This window comes from Macadamia integrifolia, chromosome 8, assembly GCF_013358625.1.
Source record: "Macadamia integrifolia cultivar HAES 741 chromosome 8, SCU_Mint_v3, whole genome shotgun sequence".
Classification (NCBI taxonomy): Eukaryota; Viridiplantae; Streptophyta; class Magnoliopsida; order Proteales; family Proteaceae; genus Macadamia; species Macadamia integrifolia.
The window spans coordinates 19,457,831-19,473,625 of record NC_056564.1 but is presented as its reverse complement, the minus strand read 5'-3'; the positions used below and the strand labels follow the sequence as shown (position 1 = coordinate 19,473,625).

The following is a 15,795-nucleotide window of genomic DNA, read 5'->3' as shown; positions in this document are numbered from 1 at the left end:
CCCCCCCCCCCCCCCACAACCCCAAAAAAAAAAAATGTGGCTATAAATTTGCACTCTTTTTCTTTATTTTCATGGAAAGACAACTCAACTCAGCCAATCCCGGAGGACCCAAACTAATCTAATCTTTCTCCTGCTTATGTGCCATCAGTAGCGGGAATCCTGTTGCATCATTCTCCTCTACTTTAGGCCATTTCTTCTATTAAATCATAAGCGCTGATGTCTTTCTAACACCAGACACCTGCTTCTGCTTGTATAGTCACTTTTAACTCGTGCATAATTGGTCTTTATTCCAAATGGCTGACCATTGATTTCCCCTCATCTCATCACCTATTTGTGGTGTTGCCTTTGTTCATGGATTTGGGCATCGGTGTCAGGCGTGGTTCTGTATGTTTAGGATACTAGGACTTGGATGGTGTGATTCACCAACTGGGCATGGATACATCATACATATCAATTGTATATATTCTCCAAGTAAGCAAGCTAGTTAGTTATCTAAATGCTTCATTGCTAGTGTCAAATAGTGAGAGCAGCTAGCAACTAAAAGTTGCAATTCTTATTGAAATATTGTACTAAAAACTAGAATCTCTAGAGCTAATAGTTGCATGGCCTTGAAATGCATTTTTTCAAGAATTGAAGTCTTATTTCAGAAGAGATATTTGTGGTTTTTTTATTCTGTTGCAAAACAGGGGGCAAAAAATGTTGCATTTTGGAATTATTTTCTCAGTGTTCGAAATGGTTACTGTCTTTTAAATATTATATCACAGAGGTTTTCTGATTTTTATTATTGTCATTTATGTTTTATATTGGTAGGCTCAACTCAATGTTGGGGATGTTGTCAAATGTTGCATAACGAAAATCACTTATTTTGGCATATTTGTTGAGGTAAATCAAAGATCTGCTGCTTCTGCTTTCCATGTTAATGCTTTCTCTAAGTCTCTTTCCCCTATAAAATTCTAAGTGAACTTTGTGAAGGTTGAAGGAGTACCTGCACTGATTCACCAGTCAGAAGTGTCATGGGATGCAACTTTGGACCCCTCATCATTTTTCAAAATTGGTCAGGTATTAAAGTGTATTCTCTGAACAGTATATGAAAATTTTCCTCTTTAAGAAATTTCGACAAGTCAAATGAGCAAGGGACAATGATGAGCAAAACCTAGTAGGAGTCCTATTTCTCTATCTAATATTCCATGTCTTTTTTATGTCATGCTATCATATTTTCCTCTTTTGGGGTTTCTTGCTTATGTAGTTAGCTGAGCTGAATAATATGATATATACCTTTTTGGTTCTGATTATTTATAACCATTCCTGCGTAGCTCTTATTGGAACTACTGACTTATTACTCATTATACTCTCTTCTCAAATTCTCTCTGAATTCCTTAGAAAATTGTTTTGTTTTCAGATCATAGAGGCAAAAGTTCACCAATTGGATTTTTCACTTGAACGCATCACTTTATCATTGAAGGAAATTACGGTATACTTGGATTGATTTTTTCCTTATATCTTGGTTGCTTGCTGATTAAGGGAGTTCTCAAATAAAATGTTAATTGTGATGTTTATTTTTTTATTTTTTCCCATTGCAGCCAGACCCACTAATTGAAGCCTTAGAGTCTGTAGTAGGTGATCATAATTCCTTGGATGGAAGACTTGAAGCAGCACAACCAGATGTTGAGGTTCTTGACTCCTCCTTATGCTTGGAGCATTTATTTTTCCTTTCAGTGTCCTCAATGTGCCCTAAATAAAAATGGAGGCCTGATGCATTCTACAATCTAGAAGTCATATTTTTGAAGATAAATCCACAGGACAGAACTGCAGTGTAGAGAAAAACTAGAATTTAGGAGGACTCAAGAAACTAATGATCAAGAACTCAGATCATCACCCAAAGCTGGTCGAAGGGAGCTTGTATCCTGCAGGAAAACCCCAAAGATCCAAGCAAATCCAACGGTTGGATACAAAGTAAAAGCATAGGTCAGAAATCAGAAACTTGAAAATTCACAGATTTAGAAGGTAATGAAAGTAGATTGTAGCTGGAAACAGAAACTCAGAATTAGAAACTAAATGATTAGCAACTAACAACACAGTAGCAAGTGAGACTCAAGAAAATAGAAACAAAAGAAGCTAGTAACTAAATTGAACAGGAATAGCAAGTAGAATGGAAAATAGAAACGAAGGTGGGAATTAGAAACAAGCTAGAAAATTAGCAATCCAGCTACATATGATGCTGCTGCAGGTCACTAGAAGATGGCAGTGTACTGCCAGCAATATGTGTTGGGCATGGCTGGACTCTATATGAGTAGCAAAACCTGTCCTAAAACTTAAGAAGTAACCAGAAGAGAGTTGGAGGACAGAACAGTACTTTGAAGATCAAAACAGAAAAGCAATTGATGTAATATAAGTGAATGGACAGAATCTGACCTTTGAAAATGAAGAGAAGAAGAAGAGAAAGGAGAGAATAAGAGAATATGACCTAGAATCACCACTAGGAGTGCGGGAAGGCATCACCACCGATCTCAACTTGTTGATTCACTACAACAGGGCTGGAGCTGCATCGCTGCAGTCCAAGGAACAGGATATAACCGACTCAAAGAGGCAAAAAGCCTCTTCATAACTTAAAATTGTAGGGGAGGTTTGTCGCCTCTCTTTTATTTATAAGTAGGAGGAATCCCATACAAATTTATGTCTCTACAAAATAGAAATTATCTAGAATAAATGAGAACTATGGCTGGAATGTAGGACACCTGTCCAGCCCTTCTAGAAGCAGTACTAAAGTAACAACCAAACTAGAAACTAACATCTAATTTTGTATAGACCTCACAAGCCCCATCTTTGGGCTTATAGAGCATGCCTTTAAAACAAAAAATCCCAAAATACTTAGCCCATTGGAGGAATCAAGTTATCCCTAAAGAGGTTTCAGATTCTAATTTACAGGTAAGACTATCAAGTACTGTAATACAGTAACATAGAGGTTTAATAATCACTGAAACAGTGCTTAGGTTAGGCCTAAAATTAGGTCAATAGAAGGACGCGACAACATGTTATGCCCTCCAAAGATGATCACTATCCCAGGGTTGAATTGACAATCACAACAGGTCTACGTCTGTGGCAGCTTGCGGTCAAATTTAGTAACCACTTGTAACTCTCAAACCCTAGGGTGGAATAACCCAAATTGATATCAACAGCAGGTCTCAGTTACAAACTTACGATTTGATACCCTTAAATTAGCTCAACAAACTAGTTCTGAAGTTCAAGCCCAAAATAGAAAATAGTTGCTAAAAATGTTAAAAAGAATTAGCCTGCAGTACCAGCCAGTGGAAGCCTCTGTTCGAGACACAGTTCTCATATCGAGGGGAGGGGAGGGCCGGGTAAGCTTTATATGAAGTTCAGAAAATCAGCCAAGGTTGATGCTGTATGGCACGACAGCTTAAGGTAGGATATTAGAAACTGCAATGAAAATTGGTAACCTACTGTCCACACGACAAACACTATCTGAGGAGAAGGATAATGGATGGATCACACCTTCAAAATATGGACTGGATCTGTTGGCTACAATGGAAGATATAGGGGCTTGAAGTTTGCCACTATAGGATGCCAGACCAGTAGTGCTGCAGAGTTGGAGAAATCTTTTGGATCAATGGAGTACTGATGCAGATTCTCCACCAAACTATGTTTGTTTTATTAGGAATAAGCTTAGGGTTGGGTTGTATACGTGTTGGGCCTTCAGTCCATGTGGTTTGGAGTGTATTGGGCTACTTTTATGGGTCTAAACTAGGGGTTCTAAGGTTGCATACGGGATTCAGTGATTTGTTTCCTTTTTAGATGGGGTTATTTAGTTTCTAATTTCAGTACCTAAATTAGTTTCTAATTTCAAGTCATTGTTAGTTTCTATTTTCTGTCTAGACTAGTTTCTATTTTCATTAGATTCTAGTTTCCAGTTTTTAGTAACTTCTTGTAATCAATTTTTAGTAACTTAGATTTAGTAACTCTGAGTTACTATTACTTTTAAACCCTCCCCATCATTATAAATAAAGATGATGGCTCTTTTAATGAGCCACGATTCATGCTTAAAAAAAAAGACTCTTGTTGCTGTCGCTGGCTTCAATGACTACTCCTTGTGTTTGATCAAGGCCTAGGGATTGGTGTTTGATCCAATCGACACTCTGCGGCGAGAAGTCCGAGTGGATTGCTATTATTTTCTGGTTTTCTTTATTGGATTATCTTCTCCAGCAGAACAGGTAAGTAACTGAACCATTTTGCAGAATTTTTCTGGGTTCTGAATCTCTGTTCTTCCCTATTCTGTCGACCTATTCTGTTGGGAGTTCTGGCCACCCGATGGCCTTATGATTCTGGTCGATTGTTAGGATCAACCAGAGGAGGACTCGATCCAAGTTTGGTGCTGATCAGACCAGGGGTTTGTCTGGTTCTGAGTTTTCTTCAATTCTGGCCGATAGTGTTCTCTGCCCAGAATTGATTTCTGTTTCTTAATCTGTGTTGAAGTTGACTGCTGCTTTTATTCTCCATTGAACTGGACCTTTAATCAGTAATTAGATTTGTTATTAGTTCCCTAATAATACTCTACTGAAGTTCCAGCAATTACTGCCAGATCTCAGAACCTACTGTCAGAATCAAGTTCTGATTTGGTTATCTATTCCTGTGATATTTTGATTCTAATTGGACCTTATTCAAATACTCTATTTCTGTTGCTGAGATTTTATTTGTTGGTGCAAACTCTGCTACCTGAAATTCTAGATTCTGGATCTAATAATTCTGGTTTTTCAAGAACTGTTGACTGGTTTAAGTTGGACTGTTGTTGCTGTCTACTATTGGGTGGTTATTGGTTGTTCTTTGGTTCAACTTTCCTGCAGTCTTGGGTCTGGTTTGGTGGTCCAATCCTTTCCTACATTAAGTGGTATCAGAGCATGGCTGAGAACAACACCCCCACCCTAGCTTCTATTATGGAGTTTCTATATAAATGGAAAACTGAATTGAAGGCTGAATTGGATGCCAGGTTGTTGAATGAAGAGACCCCACCACAACCGCCTACTGGCGATTCACGTATAACACCCGAAGTAGAAACCCCATTGAATGTAGTTGCTCAGTTGACTAACAGGAGAGCAAAACCTAATCTGAGAGCACCACAAAGGGTTCCGGTAGCACAACCTACTTTTGAAGAGCATGTAAGAGGATATTTTGAGACTGAGCGTCCCGTGCAACAGAGGTATTCTAGAGATTCACAGAAGGTCAAGCTCGATCTAAAGGAGTTTGATGGGAGATATGACCCCCAATTGTTCTATGATTGGGTAGTCGCACTAGACGACTATTTTGACTATTATGAGTTACCTGAGGAACGAAAGATGAAACTAGCTCGTGCTAAGCTAGTTGGGGCTACTCGTAAATGGTGGAGGACTTATGAGCTAGAGTTAGAAGACCGTGGTAGAGAACCTACTAGTTGGGAGGAGATGAAGCTTGAGTTATCAGATAAATACTTGCCACGCAACTTCAGAGCTCGCATACAAGACCAGCTGAACTCTCTTCGTCAAGGGTCTATGACTGTTGCCTAGTACATGAACAAGTTTGACGCACTTTATTCTCGTACAGGCATAAGGGAGAATGAAAGGCAACTGTTATCTCGGTTTCGACTGGGATTGCGAGCTGAAATCAACAGGGGTATCGGAGTTGTTGAAGTGCACTCAGTGAGGGATTGTTTTGACAAGGCCCTACGAGCAGAGGAGCTTTTAGCACAGCCAATTCGAAGGTTTGGTTTCCAAGTTGGGGAGGTAAAGAAGAATTTTCCAGCTACTAAACCTAGTACCTCAGCACCTCCAAAGTCCACTCTTCCTCCACGAGTTGATCATAAAGGAAAGGCACCCATAACAGGTGGTAATAAGGTACAGTGTTTTCATTGCCAAGAGGTAGGAGATTTTGCTAAGTCTTGTCCGCATAAGCAGAGGGTTAATGCAGTAGCTGAGGTCGAGGACTCCAATGAGGAGGATGAGTCAGCTCTGTACCCCTATCCCTTAGAGGATGATGATGATGGTGGATATGACTATGATATGGAAAACACTAATGAGGATGATACTTAGGGAATAAATATTGTTACATGCATATTGGTGGCTAAAACCAAAGGAGATGATTGGCGACGTAACTGCATATTCTACAGCCGTATGAAGTCAGGTGAGCATACTTGTCAGATTATCATTGATAGTGGCAGCTGTGTCAACGTCGTTTCTGAAGCCTTTGTGAAGAAAGCAACCTTGAAAGCTGACCCACATCCTCAACCTTATAAAGTATCCTTGCTGAATGGTAATACTCTAGAGGTGAATAAGAGATGCTCAGTTCCTTTGAAACTTTACCGATATGAAGAGAAAGTTTGGTGTGATGTGATCCCAATGAAACTCACAGATGTATTGCTTGGTCGTCCCTGGATGTATGACGATGCCATGGTTGGAGGGAAGAAGAATCTGTGTACTTTCATGTGTAAGGGTGTTCCTATAACTTTCTATCCGATAAATGTGCCGGCTGAAATACGGAGAAAGAGATCATTAAGGTCAAATCAGAAGGACATTGACAATGAGAAGAAGGTATTAGCTATGCCCACAAAGGAGTTGCTAACTATTTCCCATAAATAGTTCTTATGCACAAGTCATGAGACTGGAATGGTTATGGCACTTGTTACTAGGGAAGTCACTCCCCAACCTGAAGTAACGCATAGTGCACCTATCAGAGAGCTCCTATTTGATTTTTCTGACTTTGTCCCTGATGATCTCCCAGATGAGTTGCCTCCCATGAGAGACATACAACATGCTATTGACTTGGTACCTGGTTCGGTTTTACCCAACCTTCCTGCTTACAGACTTAGTCCTACTGAGCATGCCGAGCTGAAACGGCAAGTGGATGGGTTACTACAGAAGGGCTTCATTGAGGAGAGCTTAAGTCCTTGTGCAGTACCAGCTTTACTCACGCCAAAGAAGGATGGTTCTTGGCGTGTGTGTGGACAGTCGTGCTATCAACAAGATAACAGTCAAGTATAGGTTTCCTATACCACGACTAGATGATATGTTGGATATGCTGTCTGGGGCAAAGGTCTTTTCCAAGTTAGATCTGAGGAGTGGCTATCATCAGATTCGCATCCATTCTGGGGATGAGTGGAAGACCGCCTTTAAGACCAAGGATGGCTTATATGAGTGGAAAGTCATGCCGTTCGGTCTGACAAATGCATCTAGTACTTTTATGAGGGTGATGACACAGGTCCTTCGTCCCTTCATTGGTCGCTTTTTGGTTGTTTATTTTGATGACATTCTGGTATACAGTAAGAACCAAGAAGAGCATCAGGATCACTTGAGGCAAGTCTTGAGAGTACTCCGTGCTGAGAAGTTATACATTAATCTCAAGAAGTGTTCCTTCATGCTGCCCAAGATTGTATTCCTTGGATTTGTAGTGTCATCAAAGGGGGTTGAAGCTGATCCGGAGAAAATCAAGAGCATCACTGATTGGCCCACACCTAAGACTCTAACAGAAGTCCGTAGCTTCCATGGGTTGGCTTCCTTCTACAGGAGATTTATTCGGAACTTCAGTGCAGTTATGGCACCCATCACTGAATGTATGAAGTCGAGTAAAGGGAAGTTTGAATGGACAGCTGCAGCAACCAAAGCCTTCGCTCTTGTGAAGAGGAAGATGACAGAGGCACCCATCCTACGCCTACCAGATTTTGACAAAGTATTTGAGGTAGCTACAGATGCTTCACATGTTGGGCTAGGAGGAGTGATAATGCAAGGAGGACACCCTATCGCTTTTTATAGTGAAAAATTAAATGAGGCCAAAAAGCGCTATTCGACTTATGATCTGGAGTTGTATGTAGTCGTCCAAGTGCTACGCCATTGGAGGCACTACCTCATTGGTAAGGAGTTTATTTTGTACATTGATCATGAGGCCTTGAAGCACCTTCACTCACAGAAGTCGATTAGCCACAGACATGCCAAATGGGTAGCCTACTTGCAGGAGTTTGTATTTGCTATGAAGTACAAGGCGGGAAAAGAGAATACAGTGGCTGATGCACTTAGCCAGAAAGTGCTCACACTTAACATATTTTCAGCACATGTTATTAACATAGATCAGATACGAGGTGAATATACATCTGATTCTGATTTCAGCACTGTCTTTATGGAGTTATAACAAGGTGGGCAGCACCTAAAGTACTCTATTCATGATGGGTACTTGTTCTTTGGCACAGGGCTTTGTATCCCAAACTCTTCCCTACGTCATCACATCATATGAGAGTTACATGGAGGAGGATTAGGAGGACATTTTTGGGAAAGATAAGACTCTTACACAAGTGACTGATCGATAATATTGGCCATGCATTGCAAAGGATGTCGATCATGTGATCAAGAGATGCCGTGTATGTCAGTTGGCAAAAGGGGGAAAACAGAACACATGTTTATACTCTCCACTACCTGTTCCTCATGCACCGTGGCTTGATGTTAGCATGGATTTTGTTCTTGGACTACCCCCTACTAGAGAATGATATGATTCCATTATGGTGGTTGTGGATCGTTTCTCTAAGATGGCTCATTTTATACCTTGTCGTAAGACTTTTGATGCTTATCAAGTTGCAAAGCTCTTCTTAAGGAAGTAGTACGACTACATGGGTTGCCAACTAGTATTGTATCTGACCGTGACGTTAAGTTTATAAGTTATTTTTGGAAGACATTGTGGTTGAAGACAAATACAAAGCTGATCTTTTCAACTGCATTTCATCCATAGACAGACGGACAGACAGAGGGGGTGAACCATAGCTTGGGAAACTTGTTGAGGTGTTTGGTTCGAGACTATGAGAAGACATGGCCTTCTATTCTTGACATTGCAGAATTTGCCTACAACAGCTCAGTGAATAGGACAAGTCGTACTCCTTTTGAGATCTTGGTTGGAGTCCAACCTAAGCGGCCTATTAACCTTATGTCACTCCCACCCCAGGCTCGAGTTAGTATTGAAGCTGATGAATTCTTACGTCATATCACTGAGGTGCATGCCAACGTCCGACGGTGTATTGCCTTGAACAATGAGGTGTATAAGGCTTCTGCTGATCGTCATCAGCGTTATGTGGAGTTCAAACCCGGGGACATGGTGATGATTCGAGTAAATCCTGAACGGTTTCAGACGGGTGTCAATATCAAGCTACATCCACGAAAGATGGGTCCCTACAAGGTGCTAAAACGTATAGGACCTAATGCTTATGTGATTGAGCTGCCGGATGACATGACCATAAGCAACGTGTTTAATGTGGCAGATCTTTACCTTTATGTTGGGCATCATTCGGATGATGGAGACATGGAGCAAATGCTGAGGTTGCCTCAACTAAAGCCACCCACTTCTGAAGTTATTGAAGACGTCTTGGGTGATAATTACAAGACCTCCCGCCGTGGCACCGGTTATCACACTTTTCTTGTCAAGTGGAAAGGCCGTCCCCATAGTGACTGTACTTGGATTCATGCTGATGATTTCAAGAGGCTTGATCCCGACTTGTATGAGTGCTACATGTCCCTTATCCATTCGTCAGAGTCGAATGTTTCCAAGCCAGGGAGAGTTGATGCAGATTCTTCACCAAACTAGGCTTGTTTTATTAGGAATAAGCTTAGGGTTGGGTTGTATACGTGTTGGGCCTTCAGTCCATGTGGTTTGGAGTGTATTGGGCTACTTTTATGGGTCCAAACTAGGGGTTCTAAGGTTGCATACGGGATTTAGTGATTTGTTTCCTTTTTAGATGGGGTTATTTAGTTTCTAATTTCAGTACCTAAATTAGTTTCTAATTTCAAGTCATTGTTAGTTTCTAATTTCTATCTAGACTAGTTTCTATTTTCATTAGATTCTAATTTCCAATTTTTAGTAACTTCTTGTAATCAATTTTTAGTAACTCTGAGTTACTATTACTTTTAAACCCTCCCCATCATTATAAATAAAGATGATGGCTCTTTTAATGAGTCACAATTCATGCTTAAAAAAAAAAATGACTCTTGTTGCTGTCGCTGGCTTCAATGACTACTCTTTGTGTTTGATCAAGGCCTAGGGATTGGTGTTTGATCCAATCGACACTCTGCGGCGAGAAGTCCGAGTGGATTGCTATTATTTTCTGGTTTTCTTTATTGGATTATCTTCTCCAGCAGAACAGGTAAGTAACTGAACCATTCTGCAGAATTTTTCTGGGTTCTGAATCTCTGTTCTTCCCTATTCTGTCGACCCGATGGCCTTATGATTCTGGTCGATTGTTAGGATCAACCAGAGGAGGACTCGATCCAAGTTTGGTGCTGATCAGATCAGGGGTTTGTCTGGTTCTGAGTTTTCTTCAATTCTAGCCGATAGTGTTCTCTGCCCAGAATTGATTTCTGTTTCTTAATCTGTGTTGAAGTTGACTGCTGCTTTTATTCTCCATTGAACTGGACCTTTAATCAGTAATTAGATTTGTTATTAGTTCCCTAATAATACTCTACTGAAGTTCCAGAAATTACTGCCAGATCTCAGAACCTGCTGTCAGAATCAAGTTCTGATTTGGTTATCTATTCCTGTGATATTTTGATTCTAATTGGACCTTATTCAAATACTCTATTTCTGTTGTTGAGATTCTATTTGTTGGTGCAAACTCTGCTACCTGAAATTCTAGATTCTGGATCTAATAATTCTGGTTTTTCAAGGACTGTTGCCTGGTTTAAGTTGGACTGTTGTTGCTGTCTACTATTGGGAGGTTATTGGTTGTTCTTTGGTTTAACTTTCCTGCAGTCTTGGGTCTGGTTTGGTGGTCCAATCCTTTCCTACATTAAGTACTCTACAAGCGACAAAACAGCAGCAACAGAAGGGTGAATTGATGTCTCAAACACCTCACTGTGGGAACCTTGTTGCAGGTATAACAAACTAGAAACTAGGAAGAAGGGGATATGACAAAGGCCTCTCACCTATGGCCTTGGTCAGTCTCTCACCATGACTCTATATCACTGCAACAAGCATAAGCCAATCTTTATTCAAAACTCAAATCATTTTATTATTAGCTTCAAACGCCCCCCCTCTCTCTCTCTCTCTCTCTCTCTCTCTCTCTCTTGAGTAGATAGGGGATCTACTACATAGTAGCAATCCAATAAACATAGGAACTACCCTAATATATTCCTTACTTCCAGTTACATCAAAATAGAAACTGTGATACAAAAACAAAATCTATCTTTTAACTACCTACTAAAATAGAAACACAAATAGAAAATTGAAACTGCTTAAGAGTCTCCTGCGCAAGTAATATGAAGGAGACCCATAATGGGTCCAAACCTATTCCATTAGTTGGTCCTAAGACCTAAGCCGCAAGTTGCTTTTAAGTCTGGCTCAATTGGGCCCCAAGGATGGATTGGCTGTTGCTGGTTCTCCCTTCTCTTCAACCTCTATCATCTACATCACCCATGACCCATATAACCCATAGGAGACTTAAATTTAAATGGGCCTTGAACCAAACCCTGAACCAGTGGCTCAGCTTGAACCAATTCTGGTTCAGCTTTAGAAGAACTACAGCCATAGAACATGTTTTGTTCTTATTCTTTAACTAGTCTTTGGCTCAGGTTCTCAACCTCTCTTTATTATTGAATACTGTTCTCTGTCACAAGGGAGGACGAGTCTTCTCCTGATTATCCATCTTTGACTTCTTTAACCGCAGTACTGCTTCCAATATGTGGACTTGCCCCTTCCACCTCATTTCCATAAAGTCCATGCAATCGCATTGAATGTACTTTGGTGGTGTTGAGAGGAATAATGACTTGTGTCTAGCTTGACACTAGTCCTCTTTATTTGTAATAATGGAGAGAATATTCTAGAACATTACAAGGACCAATAAACCCCGAAAGTACTTAAGGACCTGTTTGGATTCTAATAACATTCCTAAAACCCATTATTAGAACGGGCTTTACACTTACTGAAAAATCTATTTTTCTGTGTTCTTGTTATGTTCCTCCCCTCTTTTCGCCTCTTTCTTTCCTTTAAGTAATTGGCCAGGAATAATTGAAGAGAATTAGGCAGCTATTGGTGTGGAAACAGGCCTATTTCTATAAAATCACATCAGTGTCTAACCCAAAGGCCATTTCTTGTGGGGGGCCATGAACCTAAATCCAAAATGAACTCCTACAATCTCTGTTTTAAGGAATCAGATTTTGTTTTCCTTTGCCCCTTTGGATCCCCATCACTTCAGTAATAGGTGAACTTGTCTGAAAAGCTTGAAAATTTTGACACTATTGTGTCGGAGGATATGCTGTTTTCTTATTAGGTAACCAGTTTTAATTTGGTTTCGTTTTCCTCAAGTGACAGCTGCATTTAGGGCAAAGCGAGACTGGCTTTTGGACACAAATATAATAAGTTGGATGGCTGGACTATGTCCAATGAAGGGGTCTTGTTCATTGAGATAGATTTCTCCAATAATCCATTTTTCCACCTCATTAACTCCTTTTCTGCATTAAATTCTTCTCATGGTTCAAAAATACAATTTGTTTGACAGTGGGCTGATGTGGAATCACTTATCAAAGAACTTGAGCAGATTGAAGGCATTGAATCTGTCACCAAAGGCCGTTTTTTCTTGAGCCCTGGTTTGGCTCCAGCATTTCAGGTTTGTGCAACTTAATGGCTGGATTTGTTTCAATTTTCTCAACACACCCCCCCCCCCAAAAAAAGAATAATAATAAAATACAAGAATAAAAATAATTCTCACATAAAGTCAATGGGACTTAACAAATCCTGAACTAAATAAGTGCAAAATTTGGTGTCAATTCTGAGCCACCTCAAGTCCCAAATTGTGTTTTTTGAGTTGGAGAAGCTCATCATTTTAGACTTGTAGTCTCGTTATTCCCTATTTCCTATAAGATCATGGCATTGAGATTTTTGAGTGGTGAGTTTCGATTCGGATGTATACATGGGATGTTCTCCAGGCATTGTAGTAGTGTGGCCATTGGATTTCAGATGAACCATCAATGGCCAAGCCTGTACAATCTGTACCAGGATCAGGATTGGAGGTCATGGAAAAACTATTGACTGGTCAGACCAATCAGATTTTCAGATCAGATGATCAGGCTGTGCACCTTGAGTATTTAATCTTATTATTTTTAAATAAATATCAGAATGAGGATTCATATGGTGGGATTTGAACTCTAGATGGGATTTGAATTCATATGGTTGTTTATGAATACCTTTTTTCTAAATCTACCGTGGTCACCTCAGCCAGTTGGATGACCGCCTGATCAGACTGTTCTTCATGTGGTCCGTTTTTAAAAGCACATATTCTACATATGTAGCTGAGTGTATTGTGTAAGGTTTTAAATAAGTTGCAGTTTTGGTCTGATCCTGGTAAGGGATGCCAACAGGTCATGTTCAGGGTGGGTTTCACCAATACTGAACCTGACCCTATTAGCCATTGACCAAGCGTAACACTCAAAACTGAATCATGCAGAGAAACTGATTTCTTAAGGAAGCTGGGCTGGGATCCTGCAGGGAAAGAGAGGGTGGGGCCCTAAGTTTTGTAATACCCAACCCGACCCTACCATACAAATGTCAGACAAAACATTAACCACCAATAGGGGTGGGGCTTGCAGCTCTCAGGTTTTACCTCTCCTACTGCCACCCCTAATACTAGGTGCTTCCAAACTTTTTGACATTTCATGATCTTGACAAATTGCAGTTGCAAAGATTCAGAGAGTCTTGGTTAATATTTTTGAGACGTTTGAACGAGGATATGAGATTCTGATGCCAGAACCAGATGGCCTTAAATGCATCTCTAGTAAGTACTATCTGTGGACAAGTAATGATTAGTGGATCCCATGTGGCCTTTCCAACGGAAGAGATCGACAAGAAGTCGGGTTGACTTTATGATCATGACTCTCATTTCTATGGAGTCTGCAGTTTTGTTTTTTCCCTCTCGATGAAACCTTTAACCCTTTGAAGGCAAGTTGGCTCTTGCAAGGGAAGGGAAGCCACAATTGTTCATTTCGGTGGATGGAATCATTCTAGATCCATGCCCTCTAGATTTAGATCCAGCTGCCTGCCTCGGTTAAAGAACATTCATAGCTGAACCATTAAAAGTAAATTTTCAATGGATTCAAAGCAATATTATTTCTAGTTCAGGTTTCTTCTTCTTCTTCTGGGAACTAATTGTCTCAGCCTCTGGTGATTATCCCAATCATTTTCATGAACAGGAAAAGTATCTAGGGAATCTCAATAATCACATTTTTCGTTCCTGTGTATTTATGGAAATATCCCTGAATACCTAGTGATTGGATTGGTTGAGCTAGCTAGTTCACCCACCAGTGATCTAACCACTGCCCTGTCTTCTGCCTACTTTTGAGTTTTGGAAAGTTGGACAATACTAAGTTTATCTTGAGATGATGGTTTCCCCTGTTGGATCTCAGAATGCCACATTTTTGTTAGTCTTTGTAATCTTGGTAATTGGTGTAATTTTCATGGTGTGGGAAAAGATCCAATGATAAGAAAGTGTAGAACAATATTGCCTCTGGTGTCTGGGCATCATGTACCTCTCCCAACTATCTGTTGTGCTAGTGAATGTTAAGCTTTGTGTTGGACTCTAATTCTGTGGCTTCTGCTGCCTGTCTTTCCATTGGTGCAGGTATACATGGCATCCATGTTTGAAAAACAATACAAGTTACTTGCTCGATCTGGAAACAAAGTACAAGAGGTGTGATATATGAAATTCCTTTTCTTTTCTCCCCCTGGTGGCTCACTGAGAAATGATTAGTTCTCTCATTTGCACTGGTGTTGGAGCCCATCCATGCCAACATTCTCTTCGGACTGTATATGGGGCAGTTCCACCATGAGAAATGACCAACTGACCAACACCTACCAACGAATGACTCACACTTTCACATTATTATTTTCTGAAAGTAATAGGCTAATTCTTGTGGAGAGAATTCGGAGAGAGCTAGCCTGGTTGAATTGTGTATTCATAGCTCTTGCTGCATAGGAGGCTTTGTTGACTTTTCTGTAAACTGCAAAAGATCTTCCCAGCTGCCTTCTAAATGGTGGATCTTCTCTTCAATATAACTCATCTGATCCTTGTCTTTGGAATCAGCTGTGTTGAATCACAATTTTTACAAACGTGAGTCCATTAACCATTGAAAGAAAATACAATTATTTGGATGATCATGATCACCTGAAGGTCATAATCTAATCAAGTGGTTTACCTTAAATCCATTAGTCCACCCTTTCATGGACACAGTGTACTGGTTGAATGAGATCTTTAACTGATATGTTTATTCAAATTGTGAGTCCACAACATTGGCTCATTTAGAAATGCAGTCAATGAATTACTGATAGTTTCACTTGACCTTCAAAAGCTAATTATGCATTTCTTTACTTATTTATTCTATTCTAGGGTGGGATCCTATAGCAAATCACTTAAGATTCTGCAGCATCATATTGTGTGGTGTTATTCTAGGTTTATGCTGGTTAATTTTCATTCTATTTCTCTCTATTCTCGATTTGTCAACAAACTAATTATGGATAGTGTATCTTTGTGCAGGTGATAGTGCAATCATCCTTGGATAAAGAAGAGATGAAAGCAGTAATATTGACATGTACATATAGAGTGGAGTAAACAGATTCCATTTTACTAGGTTTATCAATTTGTTGTAAATCCCCATCACCCTGTGTTTGACCAAGATAGCCTAGCCAATTTGATCCCACGAATATCTATCTAGAAAACTAAAGAAGAGAAAAATTAAAACTCCCCTGTGAAATCTATATATATATATATATATTTTTTTTTTTATTATTATTATT

At 39.9% G+C, this 15,795-nt stretch overlaps 1 protein-coding gene across 4 annotated transcripts in view; it reads left to right on the top strand.

Moving 5' to 3' along the window:
• Positions 1-15,795, top strand: part of LOC122085400 — an 18,345-nt gene extending 2,550 nt beyond the window's left edge. For 3 of the 4 annotated variants that reach the window (XM_042653814.1, XM_042653813.1, XM_042653812.1), the window contains exons 8-14: positions 811-882; positions 973-1,059; positions 1,400-1,471; positions 1,581-1,670; positions 12,509-12,616; positions 14,624-14,692; positions 15,536-15,795. In XM_042653814.1, coding sequence (XP_042509748.1) covers positions 811-882; positions 973-1,059; positions 1,400-1,471; positions 1,581-1,670; positions 12,509-12,616; positions 14,624-14,692; positions 15,536-15,610 — 573 coding nt within the window. In that variant the 3' untranslated portion in view covers positions 15,611-15,795. The remainder of the gene's footprint in view (positions 1-810; positions 883-972; positions 1,060-1,399; positions 1,472-1,580; positions 1,671-12,508; positions 12,617-14,623; positions 14,693-15,535) is intronic. The other variant, XM_042653815.1, reaches the window with a different exon arrangement.